This window comes from Gallus gallus, chromosome 10 (genome assembly GCF_016699485.2).
Source record: "Gallus gallus isolate bGalGal1 chromosome 10, bGalGal1.mat.broiler.GRCg7b, whole genome shotgun sequence".
Lineage (NCBI taxonomy): Eukaryota > Metazoa > Chordata > Aves > Galliformes > Phasianidae > Gallus > Gallus gallus.
Genome location: NC_052541.1, coordinates 7469928 through 7495068, shown reverse-complemented (window position 1 = coordinate 7495068; position 25141 = coordinate 7469928). Strand labels below are relative to the sequence as shown.

The window sequence follows — 25141 nt, the reverse complement described above, 5'->3', positions numbered from 1 at the left end:
TCACGTTGTGCCTTGCTGCTGCAGTTTGTTCTGTGATAAGAGCGTTTAGGCTGCACAGCTGTTGTGCGGATAGATTTATGGAATACAATTCCTTGTGCAGTATCAAAAGCTCTGTGAAGCTGGGAACGTGTCAGATAAGTGATTGCAGGAGAAAAACTACTATTCAGAAATGCTTTATAATGCTTTTTAATTGGTACGGATTGTGCCAAGGTTTGAAGTTGATGAAGTTAGGGAACATTTCTGATTCAAGCTGCTTAGTGGGAATTCCTCAGTTTGTATTCGTTTGAATGTGCAGCTCTCGAGCTGTGAGCCTGTTAGGTAGTGATGAGGTCCTTGAAGTTTTTGTTGTTGACAACACATGAAACTTCCTAAAAATAAAAAATGCAAACTCACTCCGGGTCATTGAGAGTCAAATGCCTGGTGAGTTGTCCTCTGCAAATTTAAGATTTGGGTATATAACCTGCTAAATTGTTTTTAAATGTCTTATCTATTGCTTTAACTCAAATCTGGGTGGAACTCAAAGCTCAGGGTTATAGAGCCACTGATAGGAAGCCTGAAGAAAAGTTAACTGTGATGCTACTTCGTAGCAAGGTGAAGATTTTGCTTCTGAAATGATGGCATGGAACTACTGGAGACTTGAGTCATCTGAGTGCTTGTGCTGGGGATGTGTTTGGAATCCCATCTGGTATCTGATCCTACATTGCTTTCCAAACCTTTCCATGAAGTTTGTTTGTCTGAGCACAAGCTAAAGGGTAACTTGCTCTAGCAGTACTTCTCAATAAATGTTCAGACCAGTATTTAGAACCAAATGCGCTATAGAGTGGGATGCTGTACTCAGCTTCTCCTTAGAAAATGCCAAACTTCTTAAGCGATAACATTTAAATACCATGATTGTGTGTTCTTATCTAGCAATTGCTTGCTTGTTGCACAAACCGTAATTTAAAGCATGATTTTTCAAATTTCTGAAACTGACTCTTTTTATACAGATATTTCTTTTAAAACCTGCGTGGAATACTTCATATTTCAGCTGAAGTTGTTCATCATTTGATTTTAAGATTCTCATTTTCTGGAAAGAAAGTGCTGAGTTTGGTTAATATGAGCAGCGTGATTCATGCTACTTGATGAAATTTTGCATGCTAGGTATTTTATTTGTTTGGTGCCTCGTAGTTAGAGGCAAATTGCTGCAGCAAAGAAAACTGCTAACTTCTTTCCTCCCTGTGTTACAGCAGTACTGCCATTTTCCAAATGACTTGTTGTTGACCAGGCTACCTATAATTATCAAGGTGATAATCTTGCAGAGATATTGTTCCAAGAGTGCCAAACTCACTCTTCCTCCTCACTTACACGAGCTGTACGTTTTTAGTGAAGAGTGAACATAGTCTTCCCTCATATGAAATGGCACTTAGACATTTTTGCCAGGAAGATAGAAAACAAGAAAAAACTAAGTTCTGTTTTAGAAGTATAGTTGCACCAGTATTGAGCTATTTAACACTACAATGGACATGTGCAAGGAAAGCTTTTCTTCTTACGAAGACTGGACAATGTACACATACTTCAGTAAAGAAAATTCCTCCTTACCTACAATGGCTTTCATTTTCAAATCTCTCAAGTATTTTATGGTTTTGAATGGGTGGCTACCATGGTTTATTAGTTATCTTATGGATAAGTCTCTGGATTGGTATTACAGGACGTTTCTTAGTTCTGTGTCATAATTAAGGTAGTCATATGCAGCTGGTATTTTCTGTTACATCAATATTTGATGACTGCCTGATTCCTGACATGGTTGAGCAGAGAGCTGAAAAGTAAATAAACAAAATTGATAAACTTCTGAGCTCTACTGGAGAGCTTTCACGCTGTTCTAATATACAGACATACCGGTTGGCACAGCCATCAAATATGGCTCTAAGTGGTTTTTCTGGAGCTTGCAAACTTATTGCTAATATTTTACAATACAGCAGCATCAGAGGGCAGCTGCTCTGCATGATGTACTGTGTTCAGTACGTGCTATGCACAGGCAAATGCTCCATATAAGGCAAAAGAGTCTGCTTGGTGGTTTTGGCCAATTCTATTGTTGGTGGTTTTCTGTGGGTTTTGTTTTTTTTTTTTTTTTCCCAACCAGAATTTACACAGAAAAACAAGGGATTTCTGAGGATTTGAGGGATGAGGATGAAGACCTGAATGAGTCAGCCATGATTTAAGTTTGGTGTTGTTTTTTGTTTGGAATTTGGTCTTGTTCTTTTGTATTCGTTTGGGTTTTTTTTTTTTACTGCTTATTGTATTTGTCACCTAAGATGACACTGGCTATGTGCTAGTTTGGCCGATAATGGAAGCAGAATTGCATTGAGCCTTTGTCCTTACAATTTCAACGTATCGATGGGGGTATTTTAAAACAATTAGAAACAGATTGCAGTAGTTCTTTCTGACTGACTGTATAAGAAATGAAATCTACAAAGTATTTATTGTCTATGACAGCAGTGTTGATTGTGTGCTAAGCACAGATGTATCTAGAAGCCTACTCGTATTTGTGCAACTTAATTTTTGTAAAATAACTATGTTAACAGATTTTCTGTACTACATGTATATATATCTGTGTGCATAACTGACACAGGTAATTCAGCAACCTTTTAAAAGAACCTAATTTAAATTGTCTTTCTTTTATAGGGAAAGCCTCAGATAGAGGTCCATTTCCATTGTATGGGAGAGATACGGGATTGCCAGGCTGTCAAGTAAGTACAGTGATGATTCAAAGCAAATGGAATAATTGGAACTAAAATTGAGACCCCCAAAAGTCATAAACAAGACTGTATTCCATGGACTGTAGAATGAGTTTTCTGGTTTCTGTGTTGTCAAATAATCCTACACTTAAATCCACTTAGGAGATTCTCACTCTCTGTGCAAGTGGAACTGGTTCTATAGCTCTTGACAGTGAAATCTTATGTTTTAATAAAAGGGAAGTTGTTATTAATTTGAACATTATAATTCAATTATGTGTAATCTTCTCACTGCAAGATTAGTTTTCTTTACCCTTGGAAGTTTTTTATTCCTCTCTTCACATCAGTCAACAGAGCTGCAGACCAATAGGGATTGCACATCAGGATTATTGTGGGATACTTGGATTTTTCACAAATGTTGGCTTTTTAGACAGTGCATGACTTATTTTGTTGAGTTAAGAAAGAAGTCATTTGTACCCAGAACCCTTTCTTTGGATCATAAAGCATGTTTCCTTATATTTTTCAGTCTTGAATCTAGTTTTTGAAAGTGACATTGTTAGCAGAAGTTAACCTGATTCCAAACATCATAGTGTCAGAACGTGGTGGTCTGCTAGTACTACAAGAGAGATGTTGCAGTTAATGCCTCTCAAAGCAGTGAACTGCCACTCTGTCTTGTTACAACTGAAATCTGATAGTGTACTACTTACATTAATGCAACAAGTCTTTCTTGTTGAAGCAAGGCATTGCTCGTAAGTTAGGTACAAGAATGAGTCTTAATTTAGTATAAATATGTTTGGAAATCTGAGATGTTCTGGAGATGCTTCCAAAGGTGATCTCTGACAGAAACATGTAACATGTCTTTCTTTGTGGGTTCTTTGACAGAGGATCTCGTATAAACTCTTTTTGGATATAACCAGAGATATAAGTTACAAAGACTACTATTTTGCCAGGGAGGACAAGAGATCAGTTGCATAAGGGAAAAGGCTTTTCTGTAGGGTGTGGGTATGTTGTTGGGTGTGTCCTTTTTTCAATGGTGGGTTTGTGGAGGTTGTTTTTGGGTTGTTTTTGCATTCATTTCTTCGCCTGTCTCTGGAAGAAGAAAGTAAATGTCTCTGGGATTAATATTTTTGAATAATTGCTCACTTTAGTTTTAGCTTGCATTACTTCTATTTATGATTTTTTGAATAAAAATTCATTCTTCACCTGTGAATGTTAAATCTACTTATCTAGTGCTTCATACACGTTCATTTCCATATCCAAACAGTAATAGAATTCCTATTTCAGTTGCATAGACCTGTGGAGAGTAGACAGGGAGAGTCAGGAAACCATACAACTACTCTGCTGTCTGCTTCCAAGTACGATGCTTGCTGGAATGTAACGATTTTGTACTTGAACAATTAGAATCACAAGGAAGATGTCCGTATCTGAAATTATACACAAGCATCTTGGACAGCACATCTCGAAACCGATGTTTGGAGTCAGTAGTTTGAAAGTCTCGGCCTTACCTTGTTTTGTTTTTTGTTTGTTGTGATTTTGGTTTTAAATTTCACCTGATGAGATTTCTGTGCATCAGTAGACTTTGAGGTATGAAAGTCTACCAGGCTCATTGTCCCAGACAGCCAAGAAAAGGGAAAGATGAATGTATTTTAGACTCTGCTGTCATCATGAATTTAACTGATTTCGGCACTGTTGGCAATAAAATTATGCAGATGTTGTTTTCTTCCTAAATTATTTTGACATAGTGGAGGATTACAGTCAGTTCTGCCTTGACAAGTTAGACACTGGTTACTTTACAGCACTTTATGAAGAGACAAGAGGAAGATGGTCTTGCACTTGCGCTAGGGGTGCCACATGCTGTTTCATTGTTCCTTCAGTGATATCTTTGCCTAAATTCCTTTTAATTAAATTTTCAGATGGAAGCAGACACTCGTATAGAGCAAGTGACAGTAGTAGTCATCCTTCAGCTACTTAATTTTCTGTCTTGAATCTAGCCCCTGACATGTGAGAAGCTGCAACAACATATTCCAGCTTGCAAAGAGTGAAAAATATCATCTCTTAAACATAGAAAAGAGAATCTCTTTGCTCAGCCATGAGATCCAAGATCTGTATGTGCAGAATGTACTGGAGTGGTAGAGATTATATAGTGTCCACCAGGGATCAGTGGTTCTTTTGATAAGCATTTTTATGTGCTGCTTTCCAACTCTTCCCCTTACCTTCCGTGCTGCCACTTCTTGTGCAAGGAGTGGCTTTTCAGTATGCACTTTGCTTTCATACTGATATTCTAGCGTACTTCTGACTGAAATATGTTGGAAGACTTTTCATTTATCAATAGATACCAATTATCACTGAATATAGTTCACTAGGGGACTCTTATACTGGAGATTGTGTGCATCTTTTAAGGAAAGCAGAGTTGTTGGGCTTTCAGGTTTTTGTAATTAGATGATGTTTTGTGGTTTTCACGTGCTTTTAAATGAAGAGAAAATTATTTTTATGACTCCAAACCATCAACTAATATTTTCAGGATCACGATTCTTCTCAAGAGTAAATGGACATTTCCCTTTTTTTTTTTTTTTTTTTTTTTGAGTCTCTTCAAGAGTAGCTAGGGAAGCCTGAATGGGCAACATCGTGTGGCAATGGGGTCCTAATGTTTCTTCTTTTGTTAAGAAAGTATCATTCTCATAGACTTTACTAATTTTCTACAACACCTGTGACAAAGAAAGACCCATTTGCAACTGTGTGAGTGAGCTTTCAACAAAATTATCAGGAAAAGCAGTATACTTCAGATTCAAGTTTTGGACTTGACGTTGTTGCCAGTCTAGACAGCGAAATATATTGTATTAATGTAATTAGAGTTGTTCAAATAACTCCTTATGTACTATACTTAAATACAATAATTTAAACTCGACATTAGTTTGGAAGCAAACTAATTTCCACATTACTCCTTCATTAAGTTAATGTTCTGTATTACAAAGCAGGTTTGTTAACTTTGCATAAAATTCTCTTATGCATTGTGGTAATGAGTAATTTCTGTTGTTTGGCTTCTCACTGAGCAAAGTGCTTTTCTATCTCTTAGCTGCTTATATCTATCACCATTAAATATTGTTTCTTACATGTAGCTATTTCAGTGCCAAAATCTTAACGTGCCTTTTACTTGTATGTATTCTTTTGATATGCTTTCTACTACTTATCTCACACTTCATTCTTTAGTATATGGGGAAAAAGTTATTGTGGGTAAATCTTTTTATTTTTATAGTTAGGATAATTAAAAATGTTGATAGAATTGACTTTCAATTAGATTTTAATTCAATTTAAAATTACATTTTACTTTGGTCTTACCAGTTAAATCTGACAGTGTTTGAAATCATTTGCTAACTTGGATTTAGGATTTCCTGCTTCTTTATTTTTCTTTATATGTATGTGTGTGTATTTATGTATGTCATAATATCCATCCATCATAAATCTCTGGCAGTACCCAATATGCAGCTCTTATTCTTGTTCATAGTGTTTGAAAGTGATCAGAGGGAGGAAGGTCAAAAGCAATCCCAGAATGTCGTTCTGACAATCCAAATAAAGAATCAACTGCATTGTCCCAGATAGATCCTCACATAGTCAAGTCTGCAGAGGCTGTAAACGGAGAAATGATTAAGATGATAGAGGAGCCCTTTGAAAATCTAACAGCATAACATAAATGGAGTTGATTTTGCATCAGATCTCTTTATTTCATTTTAATAGAGGATACATAAGAGTGTGTGTCTCACACTGAAATGCTGCTGGAAAAGCTGATGCTCTGCTTTGGATGTTCTTTGGTAGATTGACATCCCTGTAGAATTCCAGTGTCGTAAACTAGATGGAGTACCCCATCTAAGGCCTTACCATTTTGTATGTCTTCCTGACCATGCTGTTAATGTTTGCCATCTTGTGTTTGCCTTTTTTGTAAATCAAACATCCAATCTCAGACATGTTTGGTTGCCGATGGTCTGCCTGTGAAGTCTGAATTAGTACATTGGTTGTGTGCTCCAGACTACTGTTTTATAACAGCTGTGCTGTGTCTTCAACAGTTGTAGTCATCCATGTTTCCTCAGTTTCTCCACTGAGTGCAGAGGAGCCATAAGGTGGTCAGCATCACTGAGCTGAAGATAGAAAATTATTCATGACATTGTACATAAAAAGTAGACAGTATGGAATTCCTGATATGTAGAAATAAAACATCTATAATCCCTTCATAGTGATTTCACATCTGCACAGTATCTCGTGGAGGAAAAAGTCGATTGCTAAAGACAGTGGATGTTAGCAGAGAGCTCAGTAGCCAGCATTCGTTAGGTTTTGTTTAAAATATAACCTTTTTATGGGCAGACTTATCTTAACTTCGTTTTTTAACTCCCTGATCTGTGTGCTCCGTAAGGTGATGGGGCATTTCAAGTGTTACAAAAACCCATTTAGAAGAAAGCTTAATTAAGAATAAAGCTGCAAAATACGTGATTGCTGGAAAGAGCTGTGGATTATATTTGGCTAAATGCATTTCACTTATGATGTAAAAATAAAAACATATACTGTATGAAATGTATACCATTATACAGTATGTGAAATGTACACATTTATTTCATGCAATGTGAAATATATAGTACTAAGTAAAGTGTGTGTGAAGCATTTATGCTTCATATTTCATTTCATTCACTACTAGTAGATTATTTTTCTCTAACTCAATTCTGGCTGTTAATATATACATTTCACATCTATTGGCAGTAATTCTTCAAATTCTTTGTATCTTGGATGGACAAAAAAAAAAAAAAAAAAATCCAGTAGAAAGATGGTCCATCGGTGTTTCCAGTAATATCGCTACTCTGCTTTCCTCAGTAGCTGTCAGCTCTGCTATTGCTGTGAAGTTAATGTGAGGTGACTCATTTAGCAGCACATTATTACATCATTGGAACATGATGTAAGGCACATCAAGCATTATTAAATTAGCGTGAATTTTACAGTATGACAGTAACATTTTATGCACATTAGCACCATACTTAGTGTTCCTTATGGGAATATAGTTCAAGTAAACATATTAAGACATAATTTCAGACAGCTTCTCAGGATTTCCCAATTTCTTGTTTATCGGGAACAAAATACAAGCATCAGTGGAACGTTAAGGCAGATCTAGTGGCACGTTTAGTGTTTCATAAATTACTTTAAAAATATGCTGTTACTTGAATAGTATCTCAGGGAAATATGATTTCTCTTTGAATCTGAGTTGGAACGAACTCATCCATCTGCCATCTTTGTTCTGATTCAACATTGAACATTTTGTCACTTATGTACCACTCAGAGCTAGATCTGTGTATGCCTGACTCATTTGTGCTGAAAAAGTACTGCGGAATTTAATGTAATATAGGTACTGAGCAATGGGAATTCATACTGTTTTTGTTTGGTATTGAAAAACCATGACCTTGCGTTTATTTAATTATAACTTTCATCACAACTGAATGTGAGACTTTAAAGGTTGCATATTGTCTGCAAGATTTAGCCATGTGTTAAAGAATAAATACAGTTTTTCATGATTATAAGTTGATGGTCCTTAACATCCTTCACACACTGGAAAAAAAGAAAAGGTTCTTTGTGTATTAAAAAGTGTGTCTTAGCAGATGCACTGCAAGAACTTGGAAGTGAACCAAACAGTGTCCTTAGCACCTATTTTTTGAACAATTTAACAGATGACTTCGGCAAAAGAGATGTTAACAAGTGCATGTTTCTTGGAATTTGCATAGTCAGGCAGATTTAGCCTCTTTCAAATTCAGAAAAGACTTTAAAGTCATTTGATGGAATGAAAACCTAAAGAGCAGTCCTTACTCGCTACAGTCCTGCAGAAATTAGTATCTCACACAAGGAAGTGTTATAAAAGTAGAACCAACTCTTGAAAGTGAAGTTATTGTCTATCAAAAATTAATACAGAGAGCAATTTTGACCAAGATCAAAATGTGAAAACGTAGAGAGTAAAGGACAATCAGTTAATGTGTGTTCTCACATTTGTTCCCTGTTTGATGCAGTTGCCTTCGCTATGTAAATATTTCATTCTAAATCCCTGGATGAAGTAAGCGGTGTTGTTTCTTCTTTAAAAATCTAGTTAATGGGAAGCAGTACCATTGAGCAAGGCTTGTATATGAGTCACAAGCTGGAGACTGCATAATGTCAACTGCAACTGAAAATAAGGCACATACTGAAAAACTTCTAGCATTGCTGCTTGCTGCCTGGCGATTCTGATGACAAATTTGAGTTGTCTATAGAGGAAACATAGAAGCTTGCTCATAATGTGCGTAGGCAAAAATGGCAGACTTTGTGTTCCTGGGAAATTGGCGAGGCAGAACGAAAGCAGGTATCCAAAGTAGGGTGTAGTTACTTGCTGCATAAAGGAAAAGGAATAGAATTCTGAACAGCACAAACTCAAAAAGTATTTTTAATATGTTTAAATTACATAATTGTAAGATGCGTAAAGGAGAATGCAGAAGATTTAAATGATTTTTTTTTTAGAGTAAAGCATCAAGTAGCATTAAGCATGTGGAAGAATAAGCATGCAGACATGAGTATATTAGGAGATAAGTATGTATGAAAATACATGCAAAGCAAAAATGAGATTTACTGACAGAAGTGGGAAAGCAAGTAGTATGAAAAATATAGTTCATGATGCATGGTTTTTAAGAATAAAAAAGGTGAAGGTGAAAAAATGAGTGATGGTGAATACTGGGGTAAAATACTGCTTTGCTGGTATCTGGCAGCTGAGATGTTACGTAAAATGTGAGTCAAGGAAGAAGAAAGTGTTTCTAACAAATCACAGCTTAAAATGTGGCTGTTCACATGTGTATGGAAGTTTCCAAACAGATTTCTCCATTAGCCCTCCAACAGCAGTGTGGCTGTCTGTCTTTGCAGGTGCTCCTGGACTGCTTAGCCAGCTTTCTAATGACTCATTACTCTAATACAAGGGCTATTGCACCGTGTCACTAACATGCTTCACCATGGCTTTATGCATAGGTCTCTCTGAAAGTTATGCTGCCTATTTATTTCCATGGAAACTACAACATATACAAAGAGTACAATAGCACTGTTTGATAGAGCAAATTCTCAGCTACAAAACACTCTCAACAGTCACCACCACTAGCTATGCATTTGTGTCAGCAATGAACAACAGACTGTGTTGCACTTACAACAGTTTGTACCAGCAGAGGTGACCCACTGTCACCACTGCTAAAATGCACTATCTACCACTTCACTGTGCTGACATCCACTGGTTGGGCTCCATAAATGTTCAGCAAGTGTTGGTGAATGTCAGTGGGTGCAATTTTTTTCCCATGTAGAGGAATTCAATTCCACCCCTCTGCTTCATCTGCACTTCCACATCAGAGGCCATGCTGTCGTATTGCTCCTCTGCTGCCATCTGTCACACAGCAACAAAACATAATGGAATATTGGTGGAAGGTTCACCCTCTACTTCCATACCCCCACCCCCCGATGTCATATGCCCATGTAATAAAATAGGAGGTGTTACTTTTGGAGCAGCCCTTGTATGCCAGTATGCCATAGTAGGCCCCAGATGTTGGACAGCTATTGAGAGCAAATCCATCAGGTGTTTCTCCATTGCTCTAATGATCAGTTCTTAGTTTCTTCCTGGTAACCCAATGTGCAAACTTGAGAAATACTCTCTTCTCCTATGCATGCTCATGAAGTTTCAGGAGTTCTCATTTCTTTCTGTGGGAGTTCTGTTCGTACCTGAAACTTTTTTTTTTTTTTTATTGCTTATCTCTTAATGCCTCTGACCCCGCTCAGCTTCCTTGGGAGAGGTGCTCAGACAGTTACTCTGATATGAGGCTGTGCCGAATGCTCCTGTGGTATTGTGGTGCAAACAAACAGAACTAATTAAAGGCTTCAGATTAATACAGAAATTGAAATAGTTATCTTTGGAGTGAGAAATAGGCATCTTTAGGCCACACCTAAGTGGCTGATCAGAGGAAGTAATGATGCAGCACAAGGGACGCTAGAGGTGGGATAATTCTCTCTGTTAGGCACATGGCTGGGGTGTTTCAAATCCCTTTGGGCTTTTGGTTTTGTTTTTAACTTCCTAATTATTAAATAGCTGTTAGAAGAATAAGTTACTACTTGTTTTAGACTTAAAAATGCAGAATGTACATTTCAATGTAAGTGTATATAATAAGGAAAAAAAAAACCGTAGGCTGTAAATCTAATTATAAAAAAGCACATGTGCCACAGAGGGGTTCCCATTTTGTAATTAAATAAAAAAGATGTATTAGAATTTACTGTAGTGCTAATGAAAGCTGTCAGATTGCATCAGCTGGGGAAACAAAATGCATTCTCCTTTTTAAAACTGAAGTGTCTATTAAACAAGAAAGCTGATCCTCCTTGTTGTTTTAGGTGGATTTTTCGAGGGAGGCAGAAAAGTACGTGGTGTTCTGGGCCTTTCTTATCTGTGTGGCCTTAGAAAAGGCTACAAGTGGGTTCTTCCTACTTCGTGTAAGGAACTGTAGAGAGGCCTTAATGTCTATTTATATCCAATACTGAGTTATGGAAATGTATATATGTATATTTAAGTATGTGATTGGGGAGGAGAGCTAGCACCAAATAACTTAAAAGCCAACAAACTGATTTTAATTTGTAAATTTTCTTTTTAATCTCCTCTTCTATGATGCCTTTGATGTCAAGAATCTCTCAAAGCAGATTTTCCCACCTGAGCTATGGACCTGTTAGAAACGCATCTTCTAAAGGAAGCTGAGGTGGTGTTAACAGAAGTAGCAACCCTAGATTGTGGAACTGATGCTTTCTTAAAAGGAGGGGGTGCTGAGGGAGATTTTAAAGGCAGATGAGATATCCAAACATGAGTTTTGTTTTGCTTCATTTTACTTCTCAAGTAAAATCAAGTTACTTTCCCTTGATTATGATTAATGAGAAGCAAATTACTACTTGTGCTACTGGGAAAATCTCTGCTGTCCCTCAGCTGACAGGGAGCCTGCTTGCAGGCAGAACCTTTTTAGAAAGTTTAAAAAAAAAAAAAAGTACTGGGCATAAACTCAATTTCTTTTTTGCAGAGCTGGAGGTGTCCACCTGAAGTTAATCAGGGAAGACATCCCCTTGAACCAAGTGGGTAGCAGGTGTTGGGAATTAGTTAGCGGGGTTGAGGGATGCTATTTATAAAGCAGGAGCAGCTTTGGGAGAAATCATTTTAACTGTCTACCAGAAGCAGACAAACTGTTACTTGTGTTTGTGCTTGCCTGTCTTTTTCTCACACTATTTAGAACTGGCAAATTTCCTTGCCTCCTTTTAATTTTTGATTGATTATGTTTAAGGTAACAAACGTCCTATAAATGAGTAGATATATTTTATACCCTGCTTTACAGGGAAGTAAGAAGCATTTTACACCATGGAATGCAGAATTTCAATTTCATTTATTTATTTGCTAAATGTGAATTGTCTGTAGTTCATCCTCCTGCCTCAGAGTTGGGTGCATTTCAGTGACGTACTTACAGCATTATTGGAGAATAAGGGAAAGATTAGCTCAGTTCTCTTAACTGTGCTTGGATTTAATGAGGTGAATTGCCTTGGGATTTTCTTGCGGTGTTTATCCTTTCTGTCTGACCACTCTAACAGATTGAGCTGCCATTTTCTTTCCCTTCCTTCAGAGAATGTTCCATCCCAGATTTTGCATCTGCAGAGGTTATTGCTTTGAAGATGAAAACTGGAACTGGGAAGGCAGAGTTAAGAGTAACGTAGGCAACCTGTTGTTTACCAGTTATTGCCTGAGATGGGCAAGGAGTGGAACTTGAGCAGATTGTCAGTGAATGGAAAGAAATAAGATGGATTTCCATTTTGACTCCTCTTTCATGGAACTAAGCCATTCGTCTCATATTGGTTCTGAGTGTGTAGCAGAGTGCTTTTCAAGATGATAGTGCTCCTAATGCCTCAGGTTTCTGAAGAGAAGAGGGGGAAGGATAACAGCATCCACTGAGAGTAGTTGGGATGGCGCTACTGTAGCCGGAGACAGGTGTTCACTGGGCTCCTCATTCCATCGACTAGCCTCTCGTGTTGGGATTACCTTTCATTTGATTATATATGAAAACATATATGTTTTGCATGTTAAGTCCCAACATTTTCTGGTTGCTATATTTTTTTGAACCTTCATTGTTTTACGCATTTTTTAACTTGGTGCTTAGGCTGCGTAGCAGAGGGGATACGCAGCTTCCTCACCATGTAAGTGAAGCATTCTACGAATCCTGTGAAACCTTTTAAAATCGTTTTGCTGAAAATGCAGAGGGAGAAGCAGGTGCAAGGATAGTTTGAACCTTATGTATCCTTTATAGCCTATCTTCTGTAAGTGAGGCTCAGCATAAGGTCTTTTATATTATTGATTTATCACACTTGTATACTGTAAACATAGAGAAAAGTGAGAAGGTTTGTACCAAAAAAAAAAAGAAAAAGAATAAATCCTCAGCTGCTTCTTTTCTGACACTTTGTAGTTCTCCCCAAACCTCCTGCTTTTGTATTGCCACAGTAAGGAAGACATTCAAATTATTGTTTTCATAATGTAGCGAAGAGACGCAAAGGGAAGGGGCCTGACCTGTAATCACAATGCTTAGTAACGCCCTGCTAGAATTCAGTGAGCAATGCAAAAATACCTTGCCTGGGGGAATGAGCAAAGACAAGCTGAGCCAGCATAACCTCAGGGACTGGACACTGACATCAGCAGGGTGCTGCTTTTAGAAGTGGAAGACAGAATTTGTAGTCTTGCAAATATGTGGTGTCGGCGTAGGGAAACCACTGTCATATAAGAGAAGGAAGGTATTTATTTAAAACAGTTGTATTGATTGGGTACTTTAGGTTGTTTAGATGCAGAAGGAATACAGAATGTTTCTTTCCCTTCACACTTAATCTTTACTGCTCCCACTGCTTAAAAAATGTTCGAACTTGTGCACAAACTTCTTCCTGTGATGTTTTCTTCACCATCCTCTGTTCCTGTGCTCCAGCTCAGTAATACTGCATGCACATGAACAGAGTTATCCATAGCAGTGGATTCCACTTAGGCATATACATGGAATAAGCAGTATATTGATACCTTGGTATTTTTCAGAGCTAATGTTAATTAGGAAGGCAGTAGAGCTAAATGTCTGTTGTTTTGTTTATGATGTTGCATCACTTCGGTGTTTAGTACCCTAGGTAGCTGTTTTTTACTCCAGTGAGCTAGATTAGCCTGATTACACTGGCAGGATGCAGTTGATGGATGACTGTCATTATCTTCTCAAACCTGCGTGATACTTTAGGTATAGGAGATGATAATTAAATTTTCAAGAGACTACATCGAGATTATAAGATCTAAGTATCTTTTTTAAAATGAGGAATATGTTTGCAATTATCAGCATGTTGTTAGAGGATCCTCTCCTGAGGTGTTTTATTAGCAACCCATGATTTCCTTTAAATTGATCAAGAAAAAATACTTAAGTTATCATATAACACTTCAGACATTTTGTTGTTGTTGCTTTTTTAATTCTGATTTGTTTCTACTCCTGAAACAGACCAAAAATGGATCAAATCTATTGGTAATGGCTTGAAGAGGTACAGGTTAGCACAATATATTTAATGAAACCTTGTTTGAGACAAAACGCTAGAGAGGATCGTAATTAATGCCTCATTTTCTGCCAGTTGCTATTGATTACTCATTCAAAGTCCCTTTGTTCTCAGAATGGTAACACTATTTCACATTACGATTGATGGTATTCTGAGGATGAGATTCTTTAACAGCATACTCCTAATTGCAAACATATCTCTAGAATTTAAATTTAAAATGAATTTATGATATATGTCAGTGTTGGTTATTTTTTCCAAATTCAGCTCCTATCTTGGAGTGCATGTACATGAGAGTTGCCAAAGTTTGTATACTGAAGTGAAGTGAAATTGAACATTTTCTATATTGATTGTATTTTTGGCTTATACTGGATTGCGTTGAACTCAGGTGAATGGTTATTTGCATCCCAATCCTCTGTACTGCACTAGTATCTCACAGAGCAATTATTTGTCCATGTTTAATTTAGTGCTAGCTTTCCTTTGGAGTTGCACAATTTAACTGGGGGACCTTGCAAGCTTAGCAGAGTTTTGCTCCATTTTGCTATATTCACTTAAACTAGTGCATACATGTTGTCAGATGTGTCTATAAGGTAGGACATATAAAATATTAGGACACACTTTATGCATACTTCAAGTCTTCATCCATCATCTTGTTCAATCAAAGCAACAAAATGCTGCTGCTCTGCTAGTGCAGCATTTCGGGCTTACAGTAAGGCAGGAACTGCACCTCTACTGCCTGTTTTGCATAATTCTGAGAAATGCTGAGTGAGTTTGTCTCCAAGTATGTCCTAGTTTCTCTCTTTCATGGAATTTGTGCAGCTGCCTTCTGCCTGCTAGTCAGGAAACGAGGGATTTGATTGAGATGAGTACTGTTGTGTTATTTTGCTGTAGTGAAATGATGTATCTAAGCCCCAATTGCTATATAAACACTTAAGTGCTTTGATTGTTTCCCCCCCCTTAAATAGGAGCCTTGCTACTGGGACTGAATGCATAAACTTCTTGAAAAGGAAGCCAATTCCAAAAGCTAGGCAAAATAAAAACTAGATGACTAGTTTATTGAGAGGGGAGTTGTAACTCTTTCCTGTGGAAAGGGATCTGGGGGTTCTGCCTGATGGTAACACAGCCCATTGGTCAGCAGCGTGCTCTGTGAGCCAAAAGGGCATGGCTGGCAGCAAGGCAGGGGTGCACCAGGCCTGATGCTGCAGCTGGGTACCTGGGGGGATTGTCCCACTGCTGGCACAGCCTCACCTGGAGCACTGCCTGCCAGTTTGGGTGACACGGTGTAAGGATGTTAGGAGGCCATTAGGGATGGTAAAGAGTCTGAGGGCAAGAAGTGTGAGGAGTAGTCAAGGTCCCTGGGTTTACTCAGCCCAGAGCAGAGGAGGCTGAGGGGAGGCCTATGGCAGCTGCAGCTCCTCACAGGGAGCGGAGGGCAGCTCTGAGATCTGCTCTCTGTGACAGTGAGAGGGCCTGAGGGAACGGTGTGGAGCTCTGTTGGGAGAGCCAGGCTGGGAAGTAAAGGAAGGCTCACTAGAGGGTAGTGGGCATGGAACAGGCTGCCCACGGCAGTGGACGTAGTCCTGAGCTGCCAGAGTTCAGTGAGCATTTGGACACTGCTCTCAGACATAGGGTTTGATTTTTTTGGGTGGTCCTTTGTGGGGCCAGGACTCAGTGATCCTTGTGAGCCCCTCCCAGCTTGGGTTATTCTATGATTCTGTGAACTCTCATTTCCAGAACAGAATGCATTTCTATGCCAACACAATAGCCCTGTTGTAATTGGTTGCATATAAGGGGCTATTGCTTTTTATTCTCAACCATGATATGCTTTTGATAGAAAACAGTGAATAATGTGAAGGCACGTAGTTGTATTTGGATCGTGCTGTTTCGTAATTTGGCTTTGTCTGCTCCAGGAATCTGAGTTCTTGAAGTATTTGCTAATTGGTTTGCATTTTAAAAGTAAACATAAGCAAGATTTGAACCACTAAAAAGGCTGATTCCTGGAAATAATCATAAGGCCAACTGTGTATAACAAATAGATTTTTGAAATGGTAAAACTTCGTATGCACTAAGATAGCATATGGATAGTATTTGTTTAAAATAAATGAATAAATGAATAAATGCTCATATATATTTCAGCATAGCTTGGCTTTTCTATCTGCATATAACCCTCTGCATATAACTTGAGACCCTCAAGGAGTATTGTATAAGGACATCTGTAGGCTTTTAGTTGTCCACATTTTTTAATATCAAAGCAAGAAAATCAAAGAGTTGTTTACCAACATACTGAACTCTGCTGGCCAGTGTCCTTAGAGTTCATTGAAGGCAGAGTGGTATTTTGGCATCAAGTTGTGTCACTGGGTTTCTAGAGGCTGGAACAGTTGGACTGTGTGAAAGAAAACTTCCAAAATAGTGACACTGATTTTTAGTTGTATTCTCGAAATGTTTGAAGGAATCAATTTTAAAACCATTTAAACTGTGTTGAGTATGGAGCTCTTTCTTTTAAACTCTCAGACATACCATTTTGATATCAGCATATGGTTGATTAATTTTTTAGTTTGAGTGGAAACTAGCTTTGCTTGGAGGTAAACGCAGCTGCAATACAAACTTGCTTGTTGTCTGTGACAAAGGTGCTTCAATATATAGCGATACTGCCACACTGCCTCGCTCCCTTCCTATGTAGGTAGGATTCTCTTTGCTCCACCTCACCATTTCAGCAGCTGAGTACATGACTTCCTTGCATTTCATTTTTCTGAAAATAGCTTTCAGGAGAGGCACCCCTGGCACACCTGCATAGCATTTGTCTAAATAGCAGCCCTCGGTAGTACTTGTTTAGCTTTGTTTTTAAATGCCCCTTTGTTTTGGGGCTCAGGTCATGCCGTCTCCCTTGAGGCCATTGAAACAGTTTGGCTTTTTGCTGAAAGAGATTATCTTGAAAAGTAAGGCAGCGTGTTTACCTCTTTTCTCTCTTCCAGTGTCTTTGGAATGGGGATTGTTATATTCTTAGTCAGTTGTAATAAAAGTCTTTCTAGGGTGTGGTTTGTTTTTCTTAGGTTGGTTATTGAATATGTATTCCCTTGGGAAAATACTGCTTAAATAAGTTCCTATTTGTTTCAAAGCTGGAAATACGCCTTACAAAATCCAAAGAGGCAAAATTTTAAGTATGCTGCCTTTTTATTTATAAGAGCAATCCAAACAGAGCTCAGCAGCGTTCAGGAGAATAACCAGTCATTGATTATTCTTCAGTAATTGGATTCGTACTTGGCAGATGAGGTTCGGATTGAGAGTGATTGTGCTCTATGGAGAATGTTGCAAACTCCGTGTAAGCGATCCGCCTCTGCGCAGGGACCGCAGGCAGTTAGGCAGGAGAAGCTCGGTGCTGGTAATACAAAGCCTTTCTGCTATCCTCAGAGGTATTTCTGTATTCCTTTCTTTATCAGATGCCCTTAGGAAAGGATCAGTCCTGATCAATATTGCTTCTCAATTGGTTCAGACAGGCAGAAAAATCAATAAGATGAAGTAATGACATCTATTTTTATTTTATTTGGGAAGACTTGAGAACAATTATGAAATTTTAAACAGATGCCTCATTTGATGGTGGAAATGGCAGAAGAGGGATATGGGTTTCTGGGTGGTGCTTTTTGGTGGGTTGGTTTGGCTTTTCTTGGTTGGTTGCGGTTGTTGTTTGTTGTTTTTGAGAGGAATAAAAACTCTTAACCAAACACAGTATAGGCTAGGAGACTTCTGAAGAATGGGTTGCACAGTTTGGGACTTACTGGGTCTGTATACTCAATACAGAGGTCCCTCCAACCTCAGCATCTCCGGTGTGTCTCTAGGGCCTTGCTTCTGCTTCAGGAGAGAACTATCACAGCACTTCTTCCACAGGGGCTGTGCAAGGAAACTTTCCTTCAGGTCTGGGTAATCCTGGGCTGGAGCTCATCTTACTTTTTGGTTAAGTCCTGAGAGAGATACCCAATTTACAGACTTAGTCTTTGTTTATTTTTTGACAGTGATGGTTCAGAAGAAGTGCTTTTCACAAAGTATTGTCCAAGTTTCCTACTTGGGCCATAACGTGGCAGGTGAGGAAAATGAGAAGCAATGGCGTGTGGATGCACTGCAGTGAGCTGCTGCAGCCGGGAAGCAGCAGTGCTGAGCAGTTGCTGCCATTGTGGGGCCTGCAGCTGTGCTGCCTGCAGAGCCTGACTGCGGCTCTGGGAGCATATGGGGTGGAGGAGGATAGACAACAAAACTTGGGAACTGTGGGGCCGAAAGGGGGGAACTTAACTAGGTGACAGCTCAGGCTGGTTTTGGTGTAAATGTTAATCCAGTCAGTGGTTTTTATCTTGCATCATCTGATGATTGAAACATTAGCACAGTTTGGATGTAGGCAGACGTGATTGTTATCCTGCCAACCAGCAGCCATATGGTTTACTTCTCCTATGTATGAGGACTGGACTGCATAATGACCTAGAATGAAGAAATGAACATCAGATAATTTGTATCTGAAGGCTGCTGCTCCGTGGTGACCTTAAAGCACTCACATTCTGAGTGTATGAAAAGCAAAGTACAGAGGTTTAGCTGTGGATGTTAGTGCAAGTGGAAAAGCTGTATGCAACATTCAGTGTTAAAGCTCCACTGAGTCCATTTTTACTGCTTGGCTTGTGTTTCCTGCACAAAAAGACTTCGTGGGTTTCAGCCCACTGTTTGGGGATTGTGGGACTAAAAGTGAAGCATGGTACCACCCATGAAAAAACACAATCCTGTAAATCACTGGCATTCACTTCAGTGTCACAGAAGTTGAAAAGGAAACAAAATGTGTTTGAATACTGTGATGAAGCTTTTAAAATGTCATAAAGTTTTATATTCTGTGTTAATCTGTTATCTCTTTTGCCTGTGTGATTTTTGGGGGGATAGTTCTTACGTGTTTTTATGAATGTAATGTAACTGGGTTTCTATGTATGTACTGAAACCTGATGTCACGCTGTAAATTCAGCAGTTTTTATCAGTTTTCTTTATAATGTATAATACATGAGCTGTTATTTGGAAAACTAAACAAGGTATTATGATTTACAATTGAACTGTGGATTGATTCTTTCAGACCCTTTACAGAAGTGATTCTGTTGTTTGGAGGCTTACAGCCAAACTTTCTCTACCTCTCTGAATTATGCTATTGGATATTTTCCATACTCAAAGGCCTTCACTGAAAACCCAGTAAACGCCTACAAATGTTAAGCATACTATATGCATTTAATTATTTGTTAATATGATGTATTAACAGCTTAATTGTTACAGATCTTAACTTTCTCTTCTCTGTATATTTTGCAGACTAGTCTGCTCCGATCAGATATGGGACTTGGAAGTCCGGGTCAGCTGTCATCCTCGGGGAAACCTGGAACAACCTACTACCCATTTTCTGGCACAAATCAGCGCCGAAGACCACTTCATGACTCGCCAGCTCTTGGTGAGTAATAGGGACAGTTGTTAAACTTTCATTTGTGACACATTTCTGCAGACTTGATTTTTTTGACAGCTCATCTTGTATACTGGAGATCGCTGTGTAGCGAGCATGTAAATTACAACAAAATGCTGTAAGAGAGAGAGCAGAATTATTAACATTTTCTTTGAGGTGCTAGTTTGAATTCGACACTGATCGGTGTTGCTTATAAAACAAACAAGAAACTCCAATACAACCCTTAATTGCAAAAGCAATAATGACAGATGGATAGGAGTTGATGACCAGCTGAGTGCCCTTAACCCATGCCATCATTAACTCCTGGAAATGCCTGACCTTGAGGTCATTACCATTATTTAGTAGCGGAAAGACACAAAAGGGAAACAATTATCCTTTTATATGCTAAAAGTAACTTTATTCAGGGTAATACATAGTTCATTGTAATTGGTTCAGCATGCCTTTAAAGTTGTTAGCAATTGGAGACTAGTAGTTTATCCTGAAGTTCAGCTACTTTGCAAAACAGGCAGGAAAGAACCTGCTTAGAAGTAGTTACAATAGTATCAAAGCATTTACATTCTAGAGATACTTGCTGATAAATAGAACTTTTTTCCTCAGTCATAGTTGCTGGTTAATATTTGATAGCTCTAACTTTCTGTTGAATTAGAGAACCAAGAATGAGCCAGCTGTTCTATCACTTCTGCTATAGGAGTATCCCAAATAGCTGAGTATGCAAGTTAAAAAAAACAAACAACAACAACAAAACCCACCCCTGTAACCTGATATTCTAGTTTAAAAGCCACCATATTTTCCATGTTAGCATTTTATGTCATTGATTGCTCTAGTTCTGTGTTTTTTTTGAATGCTCCTTGTTCTTTGTAGCACATAAACTCAGTCTTTCTTTCTGGAACAATATAACTTAAAACATACTTTACTCAAAATAACATTTCATCAAATTCAAATTATTTCTTGAAATAACTTTAGTATTATCTAAAAACTGCAAAGTCTTGAGTATTAAAATAGTCCTAAACATGCTTCAAATTGTTGTTTTTTTGTTTTTTTTTTAACATTTAGTTATTAAAATGTGACTTTGGAACTTTGCCTATACCTACATATAGGTGCTTTTTCATCCAGCTTATTTAACCTGTTGTCAAGACAGCCATCATTTAATCTGGGGTTGCCTTTCTTTACAAATATTTTGGAAGTAGTCATGCTCCTTAGTATACGCAGACCAACTGCAGACATTCTTCAGATCTGTAGAACAATCTTAGTAGAACAATCTAAGGAAATTTCAGTGAAATATTTTGTTTGCTGGCTTCTTTCCACAGAAAATACTTTTGTTATTTACTCCCATCGTTTACCCCCATCAGTTCAGTGAAAAATGAATGAAATAGTAACTTGCTGTGGTCGTGGGTCGCAGGGTGCCTGCTACAGCATGGCTTGGGGTGCTGGACAGAGACATTAACACGAGCAGAAAAGTTGAGGGGGTATTTGAAACAGCAACTGAGGGAGAATCCTAATCCAGATTGTCTAATTTCTAGTATATACTTGAATATGTAGTTTAATTAGATTATTGTTCAAAGTGTAAGGGATTTAAGCTCCAGATATTATTAAATTAAACGTAATGAAGGTAAGTGTAATGTTTTCAAGGTAGTACTCCTGTTCATATTTTTTCTTGAATGGGGAACTGAGGGGCTATAAATCTTTTCAAACTGCAGCGGCATAATATTCCTCTTTCTGTTATGGCTAAACCTGCCCAACTGCAACCTGGGACATGGGAAGATGGATGTTACAAATTTATGACAGTGCATTTTCAGAATCCCAGGAAAAAAAATCTCTCAAATCTTTTCTGGTGGCTTGAGAATGTACATGTGAAATAGCTGTTTTTGTGTTGTTTTTTGTTTTTTTTTTTTTTAATTGATTAGTTAAAGGGTATAAAACTACTGTCTAAGAATTTAAAGCAAATGTGAATTATGGCCTATCCAGGGTTTTCAACAAACCCTCTTTAAATTTGCTCCTTTAAGTTCAGTGACATCAAGCAGGGTTCCCTTCTAGGTCACACTCTGTGTGCAGTGTAAATACCTCTTGCAAAAAGCACTTCCCTTTCAGACATCTTGTATGGCGTGATCGGAGTAAATATATCCATCAAGTATGTTTACCTGCAGTTTTGTGCATTTATTACACATGGGAACGAATCATTTTTTTCATCTTGTCATGTCTTATGCTAAAGTTGTGATAATACTCTTCTGAATGAAAACAAAAATAGAAATTCTCTGTTTTAATTGAAGACTCAGTGGGTCAGCTGTAGAAATTGTAACGTTCATTTTCAGAACATCTGTTAACTTGTAATTTGCATGTATGCTATTCAGATTAATGTTATTAGCAAATGACTAAACTGGTTCAGATTGTAGAGTTAGGTAGTGAAATTGCTGGCTACTTTTGATTTGTGAACATTATTACTGATGGAAGGCAGCAGGTATATTTCCAACTTCACCGTTAGATGAAAATTTGAGTTACATTTGTTGCTTAAGAAAAGTAATTACATCATTAGATTTGCTAATACTTACAACCTCAGTGTATTCTTCATGCGATAGAAATTTATATCAGTTTTCCATATTTAGGTCTTTATTAAGAAATGCAGAAAGAATGTGTGTTGATGACCAGTCCACTTTGCTTATTACACATCTCACAGTGTTACTTCGTTTTTCATCAAAGAGTGCCCTGGCATCAACATTGCCTGCAGCGTTGGTGTTTTTGGGGTAACTGCTTTCCTTATGGAAAGACTCGCAATTATTTATCAGTGTTATCTTAGCAAAGAACGTGTGTGTGTTACATATTTAAGTACCTCTTGTAGTGATCACAAATTTCATTGCACAAAATAATTTTTAGAAAGCACCTGAATTAAAAAGATAAGAATTGCAATTCTGTGAAAAGAAACAAACTGTGGCTAGTAGTTCTTCTCCATCTACAGTGCAGAGATTGATGAAATGTGTTGTTTCTCTGAACAGATCCTCTACAGACAAAGAAAGTAAGAAAGGTGCCCCCTGGTTTGCCTTCTTCTGTAAGTACCAATTGTTTTACTTAGAGTAAGTAAAGTGGGCTGAAACTGGGTTCTATTCAGCTGACATGCTAATTACTTAAGTATCACTAGGAAGGCTATCCACTGGACATGAATGGCTATGCTAGGTGACTGGGAGTGGTTTTTGAGGACTAAATACACATTTGATGTGTAATTTTTAGATTTCATAGCAGTGATTTGTAGCTTGCTCATATGCTCCTACCCACTTGTCCCTGTCATTTGAATTCCTCTCTTGGGAAGAGAGCTGGGCCAGGAGCTGTCAAAGAAGATCTCCTGTACAGGTCTTTTGATGTTTAATTAGTCATTATGTTGCTGAACAGGAGGACAGACAGAGATTAATAGCTGAGAATCTTAGAAATTTACATTTGTAATAATCCCAGTGGAGCTGAAGACATTAAGATTCGGAGGACATGTACAGCTCAGCTTGCCTCAGTAGGACTGAGGTTATTAATATGCATAAATCACCGAGTCAGATGTTCATTGTGAAGCCCTGGTGGATTTTAAAGCCTTCATTAAGCCTTTCCTAACTTCAGCCTAGCATCAGGAAAGCTTTCAAGCAACTAGTTTGTTGATCCCTCTTTGCTTGAAAATTTATCCTTCGAGAATAAAGGGCTTTGATGAAAAAGGTTGGAAGGGTTTTGGTGGAAAAATCATTAATGGCTGTGATAATCTAATGCTATAGGGGTGTTCTGCGGTATTAAATATGCTTTATTCTTAAAAGGAAGAAAATTTGTTTATAAATGAATCTGCATTTAAAGATCTACGTGAAGTGAAAAATCCCCAGTGAAGTGAAGGACAGAATTATTTTTCTTCCTGCTCAGAACAAACAGGAGGGGAGGGGGAAGCGCTGCTGCCTTGCGGGGTACATCTCTTTGTTGTGTAAATGCGTGTTGGGCTTTTATTTGGCAGTACTTAACACATGGGCGCAGGTGCACTCGGATGAGTCATAACTCAGAGCCGGATAGGCTGAATAGCACATACTGCACAGGCAACAGTAATATAGCGGGAGCAAAATGAGGCCGATCTTTTTATTTTGTATGAAGTCTGAAGTATGGATGGTGTCTTCCAGTCCTTGCATCTCCCCCGTTCTCTCCTCCCTCTCTTCCCCTTCTCCCTCCCCCGGCTCACGGTGATACCTACCGAACCCTGGATCTGAAATCCTATTTTAATCGTACTTGCAGATGGAGCTGCGATAGCGGGGATAGCCTGGGGCAGCTGTGCTCTGAACCTGCAGCCTACCTGGAAGCCAGGATTGCAGCTGCAGGCACTCTTAAAAGCTTTTGCTTGCATAAGCACTTGGGCCCCACTAGAGGCTGAATAGCTGCTTGATAAACAAAATGAACACAATGCCTCAAATCATTATTCCCGAGGCCAGGAATATTCTTTTTCTTCCTTTTCTTTTTTTTCCTTTTTTTTTTTTTCCCTCCCCCAACCCCAGCCCTTCAGCAACAGCTAAAAATAGTTTGGCAATTTACATTTTAACAGTTGTGTGTTATGTAGGGTGGCTTTACAGTCTAGCAAATGATTTCTGCTAGATTAACAAAAATATATTTGAAATGTCAGAGAAGCTAAAATACATAGCAGTGCAGTTTCCTTGCAATTTATTACTGTAATTCTCGAAAAGTAATAAAACTTGCATTACGTGTTTAATATTTAGTGGCATTAGCCAGGTAAAGAGATCACTTTAGTGAATGAAAAATTCATCTCATTTCTCTTACTGGGCATTAAATTTAAACAGCAGTATTTTTCAGATGTTTTTATTTTTCTTCTTAATGAAGACAACCAAATGCTGATTAGATTTTATTTATATTAACACGATAGCAATCTGAGCAGTGAAGTGCAGTTACTGTGAATAATCAAAGGTAGCTGTGCTGCATTTTTCAGGCACTGTCTCTCGATATTTCAGTGTTTTCAGTGCTGAATACTGCATTGCAATAAGATGATGGATTACCAGAAAAAGTGCGATGAGATATTTCATTTAGCAGATGACACAAAACTAAATTTAACTGATGATCGTAGGAAATTTGAGTTACTAATTATGTGATTGTTGTCTGTTCTTATTTTAGCCACGCCTTTGTAAGAAGCCAGTGCGTTGTGGCAGAGATGGAATTGTTCTAGCTAGTAGGTAGTGCTGAGAAGGTTAATTAGGGAATGGAAAGTCACAGGAAAAGTAGTTCGTATTTAATGTTTAAAAAATGTAAGAATCTGAATTTTAAAAAAATCTCATTTTCTTAGAGATATTTTTCCCCAGTGCTTTTGTGTCGGGCTACAATGTCAGTGGATGTTGTAGTGATTTAATTT

At 38.1% G+C, this 25141-nt stretch overlaps 1 protein-coding gene across 22 annotated transcripts in view; it reads left to right on the top strand.

Annotated features, from left to right (window-relative positions):
* The window catches only part of TCF12 (transcription factor 12), a 186820-nt gene that overhangs the window by 115760 nt on the left and 45919 nt on the right, over positions 1-25141 (top strand). For all 22 annotated transcript variants that reach the window (NM_205375.4, XM_040706208.2, XM_040706218.2 and 19 more), the window contains 3 exon segments: positions 2662-2726; positions 19638-19773; positions 22770-22822. In NM_205375.4, coding sequence (NP_990706.2) covers positions 2662-2726; positions 19638-19773; positions 22770-22822 — 254 coding nt within the window.